Here is a 17,037-nt window from a genome sequence, read left to right on the forward strand (position 1 = left end):
GTCAAACCTGTTGTAGAAGTGGAGGTCCAGGTCCCCCTCCACAGAGCTGCTGTTCTTCTTCAGGCCAGTGATAGCCTTTATGCCGTCCCATGCCTCCTTCATGTTGTTTTCCTGCAACTTCTGTTCCACCTTCCTTCTGTAGTCCTCCTTAGCCTCCTTCAGCTTGGCTTTGAGTTCCCCTTGCACGCGCCTCTGTCCCCCTCTGTGTGTGTGTGTGTGTGTGTGTGTGTGTGAGACATCTATAAAACAACACACATTCCGCCCCTACTTTGTATAATTTTCATGTTTGAGACAACTTCATCTGTAGGTGTTTATGTTCACAATATCTATTTCTAGCAATTTTTTGAAAAATCACTTTTTTTTTCATAAATCACAACAATGGCACTTCATTGTGGCATTCCAGTGGGTTGACAGTGTTTCTCTTTTTGGCTTGATGGTGCTGTGAGAGTATCTTATATCATGACTTTATATCATGAATGCAGCATGTGAGGGAGACGTTACCTTATGAAACCCTCTGAAGTACGCTGCTTTCTCATCAGGGTACTTCTCTAATCGCCGTGGTCCTTTACTGGAGGCCTTCTTAAAAACCAGCCAACATCGCCGGAAGATCTGCAAAAAATATGGAAAACATAGCCGTTCATTAGACAAATAAGACCAAGGTGCCATAAATATGACGCTATAAATCATCAAGGTGCAATAAATCATGTTTTACAGTGTTTGTGTACTTTACATGCACGCTCCTTGATTATTTATGAAAATGTAAACAAATGCAATGAGTCTCCTGGAGATACAGAAGTGCTTGGAGATATTATTGTTGCCGTGTCCTCATAATTACTGCAGTAGAAGTGGTTTTAGTTTTTACAACAAAAAAACACACCTTTAAGCGTAAGACTAACACTGACATTATCAGTTATGTCTTAACTATGCAAACAATGAAGCTGCAAACTGCATAACATCCAATTGATCCACCTTTGTGCATTTTATATTTGTTCAATATTGGTATATTCTAAGCAGAGTGTAGGTGTAGCCAGTGTTTTTCTTTGAGAGTGCTTATTTAACAGAGCCTTTCATCTCTATGTTATATCCTTTTGTATGAGACAAAGAAATATAGTTTATTCAGGAACAATATTCACAAGACTCAGTTCACCAAAAGTCTCTACTAGCATTTATTAGCATTCAATTTCTGTGTACTTAAAGTCGTTGTATTTCAGTTACTCCAGGAGACGGAATATATCCAGGTCCCTCTTTGATTTGCAGACTTTCTCTCTCTCTCTCTCTCTCTCTCTGTCTGCTCCACGTGTGACCATTAAAAAAGTAAAGTAAGATGGCCCAGAATCCCCCCCAGCCAGGTCTATGGCTCTATCAGATTAAACATCTCTTTTTTCCCCGGGGACATCTTCAAGGTCAACCAGGAACACTATGAATGTGAGGAACAGACACCGCACACACACACACACACACACACACACACACACACAGAGAGAGACTCTCTCTCTCTCTCTCTCTCTCTCTCTGACTCACCATATATAGCAAAAAAAGTTACGTAAACCCTCGAGTCTTGGCTCTTGAAGTCATGTTTTTTTAATGACATCAATAACCCAAAAGTATCATAATTAACAAATGAAGTGGAAAGGCCTTTCCCCCATCCAAACGTCCACATCTGCTTTTCTGCCAATGATATATGCAGATGATGCCACACTTCCCATTAAAAATGACAGACATCTCTGCGAAGGTAGTTTAACATTTAATGATAGATTGATAAGGAGTTGGCCAAAGGGACATTTGGACCCCGTCCATGCTTTATTATCTTAATATAATACTGTTTTATGGTATCCTCTGAGCAGACATGATAATAGAAAGTTGAGGCGGTCTCGTCTGAGGCCATGGAGAAGGCGATATGGCCCTCGCAGAAAGATGGCCGAAAAGACCTCTGTGCCGGTTACGAGAATTAATTCTCACAGAGGTTTTTCACGCCTTGAGGTGGTCAGGAGTCATTTTGTTGATGTATATGTCTTCCCTCATCACAGTTTGCGACCACAAAAGTCATTTTTGCTGGGCGAGATTCATTTTTATACCTGAGCTTAACAAGGCATTTGGGGGTAATTGATAGGAGCAGCACACCCCTCCTTTATACTTATTTTCCATTATTTCTCTTGCAATTTGTCTACTAAATGTTGGTGAACTATCATCTAAGAAACAACCCCAGTTGATTAACAATCAAATGAAATAGTCCCTTTTTTATTTTGTTCCTTCGAGCTGCAGATTAATTCAATTTACATTCAGGAGCAGACAGGGGTATCATTACTAAGTGGCGAAATGAAAAGTAATGCATGAAGGCCATAAAAACATATTGTAAAGTAAAATGCATAAAAACACAGCATGTGTTTTAATTGGCAATATGTTTAATGTGTGAGATTTTGAAAATCCTTTTCTCCTGCTTAATCATCCTCTAAATAGCCAGGGTGGTGTTGGTGCTGCTCCATCTGATCTAGATTAAAACTAAGCACAGAGAAGAAAGTGTAAGATTCATGTGTTCTGCTCTGCTCCCAGGTAGCCTGGTCTTCACCACATTATTTTGCAGTCTTGTTTAGACAAAGATGCTACTGTAGGTTTATAGATGCATGTGGTTTGTACTTCTGCATGTCAACATACCATAGCCTCTGATATGTTTTGAAGGACAGGTTCCAGTATTGCTTTTTAGTCATCAACATGATGACAACATGATGACTCCATCTTTTATTCATTTATTATTATGCATGGAAAACAAATGTGATATGAATTCATCTTAGCAAAATGAGAATGATCATGAATCATGAGTAATTTCATAAGATGCCATTTTGTACAATTTTTTCCCGGCAAAAGGTGTTACTATCATATCATGCAATGATATCTGTCCATAGTCAGTGCATTCTTGTTAGCCCCATGGGGTAATCTACTCCATCAAATGGTTTCACGATAACTCTGTGGGTTCCTGGAAACACAATAAGAGACTTTTCTGCAGTGCTTGTCTGCTGCTCTTGACAGCACCGCACATGTGCAAATATACCCACCCCCCCCCCCTCCCCACACACACACACACACACACACACACACCCTCCTAGTTTTCCCACAGCTTTCTATCCGAGAGGGCAAACCTGCAGCACGGCTGATTTGCCCGTGTCTCAAACTCTGATGAAGGGGTTCAGACAACACTCAGCCAAGCGGGGTCCCTTAAAAGGAGAAAAATGCAAATGAATAGGCAATCAGACTCCTTTTATGCTCGCAGCTTTACAGTGCCTCTCAATGGGGGTCTAAGAGCCGAGGATGGACCCTACCTTTTGCGAGCGCGCTGATTGCGCAGAGAAATTTTCAAAGGCTGATTAATGAATACAACTCCCCTTGTCTGTGGCAGGCTGGTTAATTATGAATCAGGGGCACCGTGTTCCTCCCAAATGCTGGAAATTAGAGACGTGCTTGAGAGCCCTTCACTTCAGCGAACAAGAGACAGGTAAATTTAGCCACTTCATTAAAACAAGGACCAAACAAAAACTATATACAAAAGAACTGCCAGCTCTTGGTAGTGCAAAATTACCATGTGGCACCCTGCTGGGATAATTAAGATATTGTCCACAGTATGTGACATCAAAACCATTTTGTGAATCCAACGAAAATATGCAATAATAGCGTGTGTGACAGTGGGCCTACTTTACTGCAGCAATCCTGGTAAACTCAGTGGGCAGTAATGCATGAGTTAGACGTTATCTGACCTAAAGACAAAACAACCCACTGAGGGCCGAGGGAGCGTGCGTGACCTTTTCATGTTCCGACAGGGGAGCGCGGGACGAGACGAGACACAACGAGACGGCGGTGTTGTTGTTGCAGCAACCTGACGCCTCACCTTTAAAAGCGAAAATTCCTGTCAAGTGCGCCTTCGGAGTCGCGGGCAGTCAAAGGTGAAGTTTATCTCATTAGCTGCGCCCGTCATCGTCGCTGCCGCCCGCCTCCCTCCCTTTCGCCCGCCAGACAATCACACTCACTTTCCCCCCAGCTCAGACAGATACACCAGCCACACAAGGTTATCGCCAGGCTTGCAGTCCCCTGCCTGGCCTTACATTGTTCAGCCAGCTCAATCAGGTATTCAGCAGAATGTCTGCTGCCAAAGATAGCAATTAATAGCCGAGGCAGTGACTTGAAAAGGGACACCAACGTATGGACTCTACGTGCAGTCAAGCATCCGATGATGATGATGGTATGGGGAAGAGACGTGTTGGGTAGGCCTATAGGCTTCTATTAGTGGGTAAAAATAGAGCAGCTATGTAGGAGATGACAAGATATCATCTTTAATATAGTTTTTGGTCCCCGGGGACAATCATGGGGATCTCATGTAGACGGTCTTCATGAGACGAGGGAAGGAAAATGTACAGGGACAATATGGAAAAATCACGAGGAAAATGCCTTTCTGTGAGATTAAGAAAGCCTTTGATGCTGTAATATTTTCTCACCACACTGTTCTTCTTTCCCACAGTGACGTGCTAATGCAATGCCTGAAATTACTGTTGATTTTTTTAATCACTCTCTTATTATCAAACTTCTGAGAATGAATTAGTCATCCAACAAATTGTGTGGTGAATCTTTTTAAAAAAGCTATTCGTATGTTTCATTGGCATGTAGCTTTCAGTCTGGGTGAATTATATTCATAGCACCTCCAACAATAGCCAACACAAGTACAAGGAGAGTTGGGCTGCATAAAAATAATGAAATAAGCATAATAGACGACAGCTGCTTCTACCTTGACAACTTCTTTAAGCAACTCCCAAGCAATTTAAAGCCAGGCTTACAAATAATAGTGCAGACAATCCTGGGAGACTTTTTGAGGTATTACAAAAAATGAATGGACTCTAGCATACTAATGAGCACTGGCTGTGTGTCCATAAATAACATGATTGCCGACAGTGTTGCGAATCCAAACACAAATGTGACAGGACTAGTTCTGTGCCCAACATTACACATTACATCCTCAGAGTTTGATTTATTATGCTGTTGGGCAGTTGTTAAAATCATCATTATGGCAATCATGTCTAACCCTGTCCTCCAGTAAGTCGGCGTTAGCCGAACTATCACTGTTGGCTACCAATGTGATTATGCCCCCCCCACCACCACCACCACATTTACTTCCAACATCATTTTGTAATTTGGCCCTGACTCGAGCTGCTGTATGAAGATGAGCGCAAGAGAGAGAGAGAGAGAGAGAGAGAGAGAGAGAGAGAGAGAGAGCGAGCGCGCCTTGGCCCAGTTAATCATAGATTACTTTATCTGGGACAGCCCAAATCCTTCATGCAAAATGCACCGCTACCTCCTGTACAAGTAATCACGGAATCCTTCTCCCTGTCTCATCACCCATGCTTGGATGGAGTTTTCAATGAAACATTCATGTGCTCTCCACCCCGGTCCAGAAATGTGATACATATGCGGAGGCAGTGGCGGCAGCAGTGGCAGTGGCAGTCGCTCCTCTCCCTCGGCTACCTAAGAGGTCAGGCGGTGTCAGCACAGGGGTTCTAATCCGGCAGTCATTCAGTCCAGCCCATTCAGTCTGCCCTGTGTCTCCCCAGACAGAGGAAGCTGATAACACGAGCTGTCATGACAGAACATCCACCACATATTAGGACCAGTGTGTGTGTGTGTGTGTGCGGGTGCAGGTGTGTGTGTGTGAGAGAGAGAGAGAAAAAGAGAGAGGGGCATAGGGAAATATGAGTTACAGAGTGCATGTATGTGTGTGTGTGTGTGTGAGAGAGAGAGAGAGAGAGAGAGAGAGAGAGAGACAGACAGAGAGGTGTGAGAGGGGGCATTGGGAAATATGAGTTATATGAGTGAGAGCATGTGTTTTAGTGTGCATTAGGTGACTATAAGCTTGGACATTTCAGTTTGTGTGTGCCTGTGTGTGTTTCAGAGATGAGGCTTGCTGGTGTGATCATCAGGAGTGGTGTGGCAGCAGTAGCCTACCAACACAGGCACTCAGGCTCTCTCTCTTTTACACACACACACACACACACACACACACACACACAGTATGCGCATACATACACACACAAGCCTGACTGTATACAGTTGCTCTCTCTCTGACCCTTGGTGTGCTCCACGATGCCTCATCCTAACAGCCCCTGCAGAAACTAATACTGACTCCAGTCTCATTTAGCAGCCAATGACGAGTCCCGGTCTGATCTCTTCAGACGTGCGCGACCCAGAGTGGAAAGCCGTATCATGCACCATATGTTTTATTGAGGATGGGGAGAGAGGCTGCTTCTTCCAGCCAGGGCCCTGCTCTAATAATGCAATCATCATTAAGGCTTTCTGTCTCTCTCTCTCTCTCTCTCTCTACTTGCGTCCTAGCAGCCGGTCATGCACATATTGTCACCAGAACGCCAGATTTTGCTCTTCCCTTTCACGAACGAAGCGCCTTATCTGAATACAAACCCGGAGCAGGAAGGGGAGACAGCGAAGTGAGGTGGGAAAAAATCATGTAGGAACATGTAGGTCACGATAACCTTTCACAAGCAGCATTAGTTAAAATGTCAAACACAACACCGCATATCACCTCATGTCTTTGCTCTGCACACACAAGCAGATTACAAAAATAGCAGCCATAATTTTGAAGAAAAAAAGTAGGTCAATATTCAAGTTTCTCCAATATATTTGAGGAATGCTGTTTTGTTACTGAGGCCTCGGGAGCACAGAGGAGCTTCCTATAAATGTCTTGAGTGTGCTTATTTGAGTGCAGTTATTCGTCCATTACAGAAATAATACCACAAAACTCCTCAAACATTTTCAAATCCGTTTTTCAAGGACATCCTCGTAGCAATTTCCCTCAATCTATAATTCTAATCTCAGCAATATTATTTGACTAATGCTTGTCTAATGTAAGTGAACAGGGCAAATAAGCACAGCACTATTCCTGTGCATTAGGGAAATTCTCCCCGTTTAATCCCTTTCTCTTCGGACGTCAAACTTGGTGCGTTGCTCCTCTGAGGATTTACTTTTCAATCATCATGATTACTACTGCTTGCGTATTGACAATCTCTTATCCGTGCCTCTCTGTATTATGCGACCCTCAGCAATACTAAGAAAAGCACAATCTCCATCTAAACTACAAGTCTGTGTTGGCCTGGCTCCAGACACACAATAATAATGCAGATAGTATGTACCATGAAGAACCGACTTTACAATTCAAATACAAATAAAAAAAGGAAGCAAGAGATGAAGAAGTACCGGTACTTGTCAGTTTAAAGATTTTGGCAAATTCAAATGTGCACCCATGGGGGAATGGGTATATGTTTACATAGACGCAGGTGGGGTAGGTAAGGGCTGCTAATCCCCCTCTGGAGCAGGCTATGCCACATAGAGGAGGGGGCAGAAGGACCTCCTGTGGAGAAACCTGTGCCAGAGATGCAGAAGCCCTCCTCTGGTGTTCTGCAGCAATGAAACACTTACATTGACCTGTGGTTAGATTGAGAGAATGGTCATTTGGTTATGTAACGTGTTAGGCTGATCACATGATGACAAAATAACAGATCTGGCTCTGATCTGTCCCTGATCCAAGGCTGCTCTGGGAGATCCATACCACTGGGCCAAATCCATTCATCATACGCACTCTCGTAGGGTCACTTACTGTAAATCACCCAATCAGACTAATTATCATTAGGAGTTTGGGTCGCTGGTTCCCAGGTTCATGAACCTATCGAGTGTATCTTCCTGACAAGATAAGTTTTTACTTCAAGGCTTCCAGCATACTGATTAAACTGCTGCAGCTTCCTATATATACACAGTCTGTTTCAGGGGTAAATTAGGTGCATGCTGCCAAATATGCATAATTACACAGGAGAGATGCTGTGCATCTTCCACCAGCTATTTCAGGGACACACAGTCATCTCATTTTATCAACTTAAAAAAAATGAAGTAAGATATAAGGACCTGCTTGCTAATGAAAAGGCTCATTTCCACTAATCCAATTTATTAAAGCCTGATAGCATTAACAGATGGAATCGTGTCATCTGCCGAGACATTACACAGGTCTATGGAAGCAGAAGACACCAAGGGTTATTCATAGCTATCATTTGTGTGCTGTGAATGGGAGAATGTGTTCTAAAACACACTCTTGGCAAATGCAGTTATATTCAAGAAAGTCAGACAGGTTTGAGCGAGAGAGAGTGGGAGAGAGAGACTGGCATTCAACATTTTACACATCAGCCCTTAATCAAAACCATGTATAGCAATGAAGAAAATGTCCTCAAAATTCATTTCTGCATTTCCTTGAAAGGACTGGAAATATCACCAGTTTTCAACATATATCCTTCCCGAGCCCATTCACAGCTCATGATTACATGTTGCGATCAGCTTGATAAGTGATTCTTCCTCCTTCTCTGCTTAGCTGGAAGTGATTTCTTTGGTAACTGCACTGTGTCCTACCTAATATACCAATGACTTTGACAGCTATTATTCAAAATTCATCTTCTGAACAATAACCCCTGAGGATATATGATCACTAGCTTAATAGAAAACTAGATAGCAGCACCGTTCTACTACTCTTCACCCAGTTCATTACAGTGTACTGAATCTTTTAAAAGCAATCAGCCATATCCAGTATGCACTCACACAAACCCATTCTTCATCAACAGGGAAATAAATAAATAACCAAATAAACAAATACATAACTAAATAAGTAAATAATGACTGTGGTCATCTTTGTAGGTGTGCACAGCTCCATGCTTATTCATCCTGACAAAAGAGCCGAGTCGAGCCAGGCTGTGCAGGTGGGAAGGTGAGGAGGCTGATTTTATTTTATTTTATTTCATTTTATTCTCCGTGAGGAACGATGCCTGTGTGTAGGCTGGACACCTTTGGCCACTGAGCCAAGGGTCTGGCCTCTGGTGAAGTGCTTCAGCTTTTCCCAGAATAGCCACAGCATCTGTGATGTTTCAATCTGACACTTTTTGGGGTTTTTTGGTGGGGGCCAAAAGCAAGGATTGACAGTGTGTGTGGAATTGAATTGCATTGTGGGATCCTGTCTGCACTGCTATGTAGGAAACAAGAGTTCAGCCCACTGTTGCTTATTTTAGATTGTCGATTTCTCCCTGTTTCCCCAGTAAGATGTCTTAAAAGTGGACCAACCCAGATAGGGATATACTGTGGCTCAGATCAGGGCAACATCCTTCCCACAGTGAGCTGTTATCTAGAAATCATTATAATGCAAATTCCATTCAAAATGAACATCAGTCCTTCCTTGCAAAGTTCAGGTTTGACAGAACACATACATACACAGAGAAAGACAGAGAGAGACAGAGAGAAAACTCTTACGTAATGACACACAAGGAATAGCAAAAAGAGAACTCTTCCCATATCTAGCAAACCCAGCTCCATACAGTAGATACACAGTGTGCATGTAACAGTGCAGGGTTACATACATACTCTGCATTACGGACCAACAAAAGGTCGCTGTTAAAAGTCCACCGAGTTGCTGATCTACAAGATCGCCCATGACTTCGGACTGTTATGCTTCCAGTGACTTCGGACTGTTATGCTTCCAGACTGCCAGTGAGTGTAAAGAACTTTGTTGGCGTTGCATGCATCGGTTGTGGAGACACAGCTGTGTGAAGTTTCACGCGAGTCATCATTGCCCTTGGACATTTTCAGCCGGTTGAAAATTGGACTAATTTTATTTTACATTTTTATTTATTTTATTTATTAATTTGTTTGTTGTCTGTCTTGTATGTCTTGGTGTCACGGGTACGCTGGCGACTACGCCGCTCCATCCAGCATCTTTTGCGTTTGTTATTTCTTAAATGTAGTTCTATGTCTTGGTGTCACGGGTACGCTGGCGACTACGCCGCTCCGTCCGCTATTGTCTTTGTTAGTTTATGTGTCAATGACAATGTCTTAGCCTATATGTGGAGCGCTTTGGGTTGCACTCTGTGCACGTTAAATGCACTATACAAATAAAACTGACTTGACTTGACTTGACTTGACTTGACATAAGTTGATTACTGTGAGGAAAAGGGTGTACTTTTACATCCTAATCAACTTTGGTACTCACACCTGTGCCCACAGCGGATTAGTGCCATTTTTGTTTCCATTTTAATATATACAGTATGATCCTTGTCAAACCGCCGCATGTCCTCTGGGTTACGACATGTCATCCAGAGCAGCTGATCCTCCTGAGACTGCTGTGGCCCTGGTCTGACATGAGCTCTGAGGCCCATCCACACTGCTAAAACAACTGTAACTGTAAAGATATGAATGTCCACAATACCACCAACAATACGGAAGGTCTGAGGAATATCCTTCATGTTCACTAATATGTGATGCCTGAAATTTGATGGATTCTGACTGGCTGTCAGCGTTTCTGTTGTTCATAACATTGCTTTGAATGACACTGACAATTAATTTTTTGTAAATATTGATCATGTAGAACCAAACTGACTGCACAGATGATGCTAGAATCACTGTAGATTTGACTGTAGATCAATCAAGCTTAGATTTGGCCTAGATCTGGCCGGTATCTGGTACGATCTGAATGACAGAGTGAGGCATATAGACTGTGGTGCTGCAATGCTTGAGGCAGCTGATTCTAGAACTTCTCTGGTGTGGATGTGGTGCAAATCTGGCCCAGGTCTGGCCTGATCTGGCGTGACGTGACCCGACACATGGCAGTGATGTGAAGGCACTGTGTCACTCCACTCGCCCAGGCAGCTGAAGCTCTGAGGCTGTGAGGCAGTGAGCCTGTGTGTGTGTGTGGTGGGGGGGAGGGGGGGGGGGTACTCTGCTTGGAACCCTGGGGAAAGGCCCGGGCGGCCCGGTGATTAATGCTGCCCAAATGACGAGAGGATAAAAGAGCCGGGCTAAATGCTCCTGTGATAGATTCGTTTGGACCAGGAGGCGGCTTTTCTCTCTCTTTTGCTCTCTCCCTCACAGGAGCCGCGCTTGAGAGCTCGGGTGTCTCTGATGGCTGCGCTCCCGTTACACTCAAGTGCATATGAGAGGTGGTGGCTGCAACACAAATTAGGGCATGTAAAAAAATGACGATTAATACGCTGGCTTTGATCATTGTATGAATAACCACAGGAAGTGACATGGTTGCCAAGAAGTTTTTTTTTTTTAAGTTTAGGATAATCAAATATACTAGCTTACATGATGCAAATAAAACCCTTAAGCTGTATTGATCAAGCACCACTTAGCTATATTTGTCCATCTTCAAATGTGAAAATAGACAAAATAGTATGTTTTTTACACTGAAATACTAACCCTACAAGTAAAAGCTCTAATTATGTTACTCAATCTGGATCTGTCCCTGAATAAGAGGCTCGGGCCACAGTGCTCCTCTCTTGATGTCACTCCCTTATGTTGTGGCCTTGCTTAAGATAGAATCAGTGAATGGGTCAGCCCTCCTTATATGAAAGCCAAAGCCATTTAATCAAAGTTTGGGCCATCTAAGCCACTAGCACTAATAAATGAAGACTTCAAATTAAATGACTACTTCACTCTTGTGCGTGTTCCTGTGTGTGTGTCTGTGTGTCTCAGTGAGAGAAGATAGGAAGAGAGTGTGTGTGTGTGTGTGTGTGTGTGTGTGTGTGTGTGTGTGTGTGTGTGTGTATGTGTGTGTGTGCGTGTGTGCATGTGTGTGCCCACGCAGAAGTGCAAGTGTGAGTGTATTTGTATTTGTGTGTGTGTGTGTGTGTGTGTGTGTGTTTAGGCGAGAGGATCAGGGGAGGTTGGGAGATCCTGATTTGACTTTTAAATTTGGTTTTCTGTTAAGTGCCAGTCTGGCATAAGGACATGGGATTAGAGAAATTAAATTGCCATCCGGGAGAGTGTGTGATGAGCTTTGACTTTTCGGCGTGGATTAGCAAACTTTGCACTTTGTAAGCAGTCCACGAGGGGTGGAAACAAAGCTGTTGTTTGGGCCTCTAGCATGATGGCAAATGTGCTCTGTCAAAGAGCCTAGCTTAGCACACAAAAACAACACGCATCCCAGAGACCTCAATGGCACAGCCAACACAGCATCTTCCATGGTGTAGTGGCTCCCAAACACTATCACAAGCCTTGTGATTCTGGGCTGAACTGGTAGAACTGTCTGAGCAGAGTCGTATAATCATCATCAGTACCCAGGAACCACATACTGATGAATATGTGATGTGTACTATAATGCACACTAACATTCAAAAGTCGGAGTTACTTGGATATTTCAACAAAAAATAGATTAAATTAATTTGAATATCAAATATAGGGAAATTAATTAATGGGAAAAATAGTCAATAAGATTAGAAGAAATTATTTGTATTTGTAATAATAATATTTCGGTTTTAAAACTTAAAATTAGGAAAGTGCCCCCATACTTTTGAATAGTAGTCGATATATATATACTGTACAGCATACATTGCTAAATTAAGAAATGTAATACATCATGTAGTCCATAAAAAATGGCTTGCTCATGGATCATGTTACTATCAGGTGACACTGATCCCACTACTTCCTGTATTGCTTAATCAATCAGGCCTACTCCTTGCCACAAACAAAATAATAAAATAATTAACAGTGAAAGGATTAATGATGTCAAATGTGTAAATCGACGTGCAGGCAAACAGTTATCTTATAGAAAGGAACTGCAAAATACTGCAGCATAGTTCACTGCAAATAACATTTACAATGGAGCTCCCGTAGCCTGCATTGAGCCCATTCATCAGGACCAATTACAGTTGGCCATCCATCCTCTGCTTTGTCTCAATAAGCCTGACGAGGCCAGAACTAATGGATCCTACCTGATCCACACGGCACATCTGTGTGCATACAGGAGGAGAGGAAAAGAAACGCAGTTCAATTTGTATGAAGCCGACTGCGGAGAGAAGGAGAGAGGCAACTCCACCAGTCGTACATACACACATGATGACAAGGTGAGTGAAAGGAGCGGTACTTTGGCGAGGGTAATACCTAAATGCTTGTCTCTTTAGCTGGAGAGGACTACACACTGACGGAGAGGATGACACTGATGAATGACTGAGGATAGAGAGCCGCGTGGCTCAATCAAGGAAACGCTTAAAGTGCTTAAAGATAAAAGCGTGGTGGCTCAACAGAATGGAATTTCACCAGATAATGATTCCTTCATTATGCCTGTCTTTTTTCCCCTCAACAATAAAAACAATTACCATTATCATTTTCCCCCCCAAAAGTCCTCACAAGGACACAGAAGCAATCAGTGCGCTCATTGTTACAGACAGTAGAAACACTAGGGTGACCCTGGTATAAAATGGCTAACTGGTTCAACAATGACTCAACTGTTCTCTAATGCAATGCTTTTGTTTCACGTAGTATAATGGACAAGGATAACACACATCATAATAATACATATTCTCAGTATACAGTCTGCCGCTGGTGGGAGTGGGGGGTTGGGGGGTGGCCGAACTCCCACTTAGCCCCCCCCCCCCCCCCCAATTCCCCCACTAGTACTGAAATATCCCAGAGAAACAAAAGGACAACGGTTAGACAAGTTAATCTTTCCTCAATAGAGCTTCAGCAGCACCTAGAATGGGGCCAGCCGTTTGCAGCAGATGGTGGTATCTGCTTAACCGTTCACATAAAACCCTTTCATGTCTATGGTGGCTCATGTTAGATCCCTGTACACAAGGCTGCAAGCCTCTGTGCGCCTATATTAATCTCATGACATATAATGCGCAGTGAGGATTGTGCGAGAATAACCATGTCAGATTAACATTATAAACATCAAATGTGGGTCATCAGAACCAATATATATCAAAAAAGGTGAGCAGCAGTCATACTTTAAAACCAAACAAACTTGAGTTAAATTTTTCTGAGCATCATCTTTATTGAGTCCATGTCTACAACTGCCATGTAAACAAGGTGAGTCCCATTTAGGTTTAAATGTCTTTTCCAGGAGGGCCCTGGAACAACAAGTAAACAACAATAATATAATAGCAACATTTTGGCAGAAGTAGTGCTTCTTCTAATAAAAAAAAAATCAATCCAGGGGTGCTACTTTTTATACTGTAAAATATGATATATGAATATATCCCATCATTAACTCTCTTTCTCCAAAAATAGCAGTCTCTCGCTGAGCAGATGACAGAATAACATTGTAAACGATGCCTCCAAGTAACACAGAGTATATGCGATGCAGCTGGAAGTCTCCTGAGCATGGATGGAAAAGGCCAAGGCTGTAAGAGGATAAACACATATCAATGGAAATGCAGTGACATCTATATGGGTCCTGCAGTTTTACTGGCCACCAATCAGACTGGGGGCATGTATGTGTTTCTCTTCACCTCCTGAGATCTCCACACAGTAGCCTCCAATATGTATCCAACAAGAACACTATTTAAGCCCCAAAAACAATATAACCTAAGACCTTCTCAATACAGGTATAAAGTATGCAAGGCATTTTAATCAGTTTACTTAATACCTATCATTGTGAGAATGTATGTTTCTTCTCTTGTCAATTCTGTTGTATTTGTTATCTACATCTGCCAGTAACCATAGCAAGAAATGTCAAATCAAAGGTGTATTATGAACTTCTTAAGCAGACTGCAACACTAGCCTCTTTCAGAGAGCATGAGCATTAGCCAATCATAAACATAAGTACAACTAAAAGGATAATGATGTCCAGTTGTGAAGGTACTATAGGGTGTGCTTGCCTTCCTCTTCAAACATGAGTATAGAGAGGAAGAGGGCGAATGATAAATAGCCGGACTGTGGTGGTGTTCTTAGAGACAGTCTTGTTTGAGCCACTTGGCTTTTCAGTCTCCACAGAGAGAAGGGAGGGAGGGAGAGAGGAAGCGAGAGAGAGAGAGAAAGAGAGGAAGCTCATCCTACAGCTCGAGAGTATTGATCCGTGAATCCAAGACGACACTTGTTCAAAAAAAAAAAAAATATTCTGAGGCATCTAGCACCCACTGTACCATTGGGCCGATTCAGTCCACTAAGATAAAAAAAAATATCAGGTTGTGCATAAAACATGAAAAGCCAGTGAACTGCCTTGTCTTTTCTCCCCTTTCTTTCCTTTTGACTGCAGCATTGAATGGGAGCGTCCAGACCCTGTTCTAATAGATACGGTTCATTTCAGAGTGATTTCTGTGCAGAAGGTAATGAGAATGACAAACAGCGGCTCAAATCGCCACACAGGACGGGAAGACTGGTGTCAGGAACTCTACTGCTGCAGCACCAAACCCACAGGGGAGGACATGGCAAAAATGTTTGACGGCTTCTTACAACTCAACAACACATGTACTACTGTACACGATACAGGGATCTTGCATGCATAACCCAGTAAGTGCATTGAAACCAGCACCATGTCGCCTAAATAACAGAGGCAAGCAACATCGACAATGATCAACGAGGGGCAAACTCAATCATTTATCCATACATTTGGAGGTAACTGATGACATCATTAAGCTGTTGTGGAACATTAAATGAAAAACAAAAACAATATCAAGACATTCTTCAGATACCCTTGATACAAATCACCTAATAAAAATGCCAGAAGGATAACAAATAATTGCTTCCAATAATGGCACCACCACCGTATGAGGCAAAAGCAAAAGAATCCATATGTTCAGCGTTGCTGGTCCAACAAATGGTATACTAGATTGAAAGTTGTTGGCATATTCTTAGCCAATTCACCTGAAACTGACTATTGCACAAATAATGCATCACACAAAGCTTGCCTACAGAGACAAAGTAACGGCTAGTGTACAAACAAAGCTTACAAACAAAGGCTGGAAAAGAAGACTTTCAATTGTAGGCAAACCCAGCATTGCTGCCACACATATAGTAAATCATATGCATTTGAATTTGATTTATGATTTTTCTAAAAAGCAAAAGTAAGGGACTGAATGGAACCTGGATGGAATTGTTTTATAAAACAATTATATGCGCATATGAATAGGGCCTATAGAGCAACATCTCTGACAGGACATATTTTCCCTCTAAATACCCCCCCCCACACACACACACATACACAGCACCACCACCACCCCATAATATATTTAATTTCTCAATGGAATAATGTTTTGCATTTTTTTCTATTTGAATATGTGTGGTGGTTTAACTGGCAATATATAGCCATAGTTCATGAAAGAACTATTCAACTGTTACTGCACCTGATTATCAATATCCTTCACCTGTGTGCACTGCGTTGAGTTGCGTTCATACAACATAGATGACCACTATGGCCGTCTACTGAGGCCATTTAATGTGTTAACACATCTTTTTTGTCAAAGAAATATTGATATTAACTTTTGTATCAATGCAACTCTTCACAAATATGCGTGTAGGCCTACAGCATTATTTTTACAGAACTGTTTAAACGGATAGTTATAAACTAAATGAAAAAAAAAAACACTTCAAACTAAACAAACGTTAAAAACTAGTCTAATGAGTGAAGGACGTTATTGATGATGGTTACTTTACTATATGTTGTTATGTTACTGTAATGTAATAACAGTGTAAATAGTGCACATTTATAAGCTAACTGTTTGGCTGTTTTCTTTTTTGGAAGTTCACGTCAGGATAGCAGTGGAACAATTAAAACCTTTTGGATCCAGATGCTGCCTACTGCTGGAAACAATTCACGTCAGTAGCCACTGTAACATCGGAGCAAGTGCCACTTACCCCCAATTTCTTACTCCGTATTTTCACGTAGCCTTGTTTCACTATGTCATTGAAGTTAGAAGCCATAGTAACAGGTTTTAGTCCGTTTTCCTTCTTTCGCCTCCTCCTCCTGAAGTCTGCCTTGCATTCAGAGACCACAGACAACCTGCCTCCTGTGTCAGCGTTCGGGCACCCGGCTCGGGCGGGTTGTTCCATCCGTGGATGGGGAGATGCTGTTCGTCAGCTGATGTGATTCAGTAGCAGCGCGGCTTCCTGGATTACACCACCCTGTTCCCCACGAGAGGGGGTGAAGTGAAAACTCAGCTTTATATGTGACTGCAGAGCCGATTAGGTTTGAATGTATTAGGGCGATGCAGAATGTGAAAGTCGAATCTTTCTCATTCTGTGCGA

General features: G+C 42.4%; 1 protein-coding gene across 1 annotated transcript in view; it reads right to left on the reverse strand.

The window, feature by feature from the left end:
- Nucleotides 1-16,716, reverse strand: part of dok6 (docking protein 6) — a 43,756-nt gene extending 27,040 nt beyond the window's left edge. The window contains exons 1-2 of the mRNA XM_076291353.1: nt 16,648-16,716; nt 502-609 (exon numbers count right to left, since the gene is read on the reverse strand). Of these exons, the coding sequence (XP_076147468.1) occupies nt 502-609; nt 16,648-16,713 (174 nt within the window). The 5' untranslated portion in view covers nt 16,714-16,716. The remainder of the gene's footprint in view (nt 1-501; nt 610-16,647) is intronic.
- Nucleotides 16,717-17,037: the final 321 nt, after the last annotated feature.

Source organism: Alosa pseudoharengus, unplaced genomic scaffold, assembly GCF_046254945.1.
Source record: "Alosa pseudoharengus isolate Yale_2024_CS ecotype anadromous, Long Island Sound unplaced genomic scaffold, YU_APseudo_1.1 YU_APseudo_1.1_scf_18, whole genome shotgun sequence".
Lineage (NCBI taxonomy): Eukaryota > Metazoa > Chordata > Actinopteri > Clupeiformes > Clupeidae > Alosa > Alosa pseudoharengus.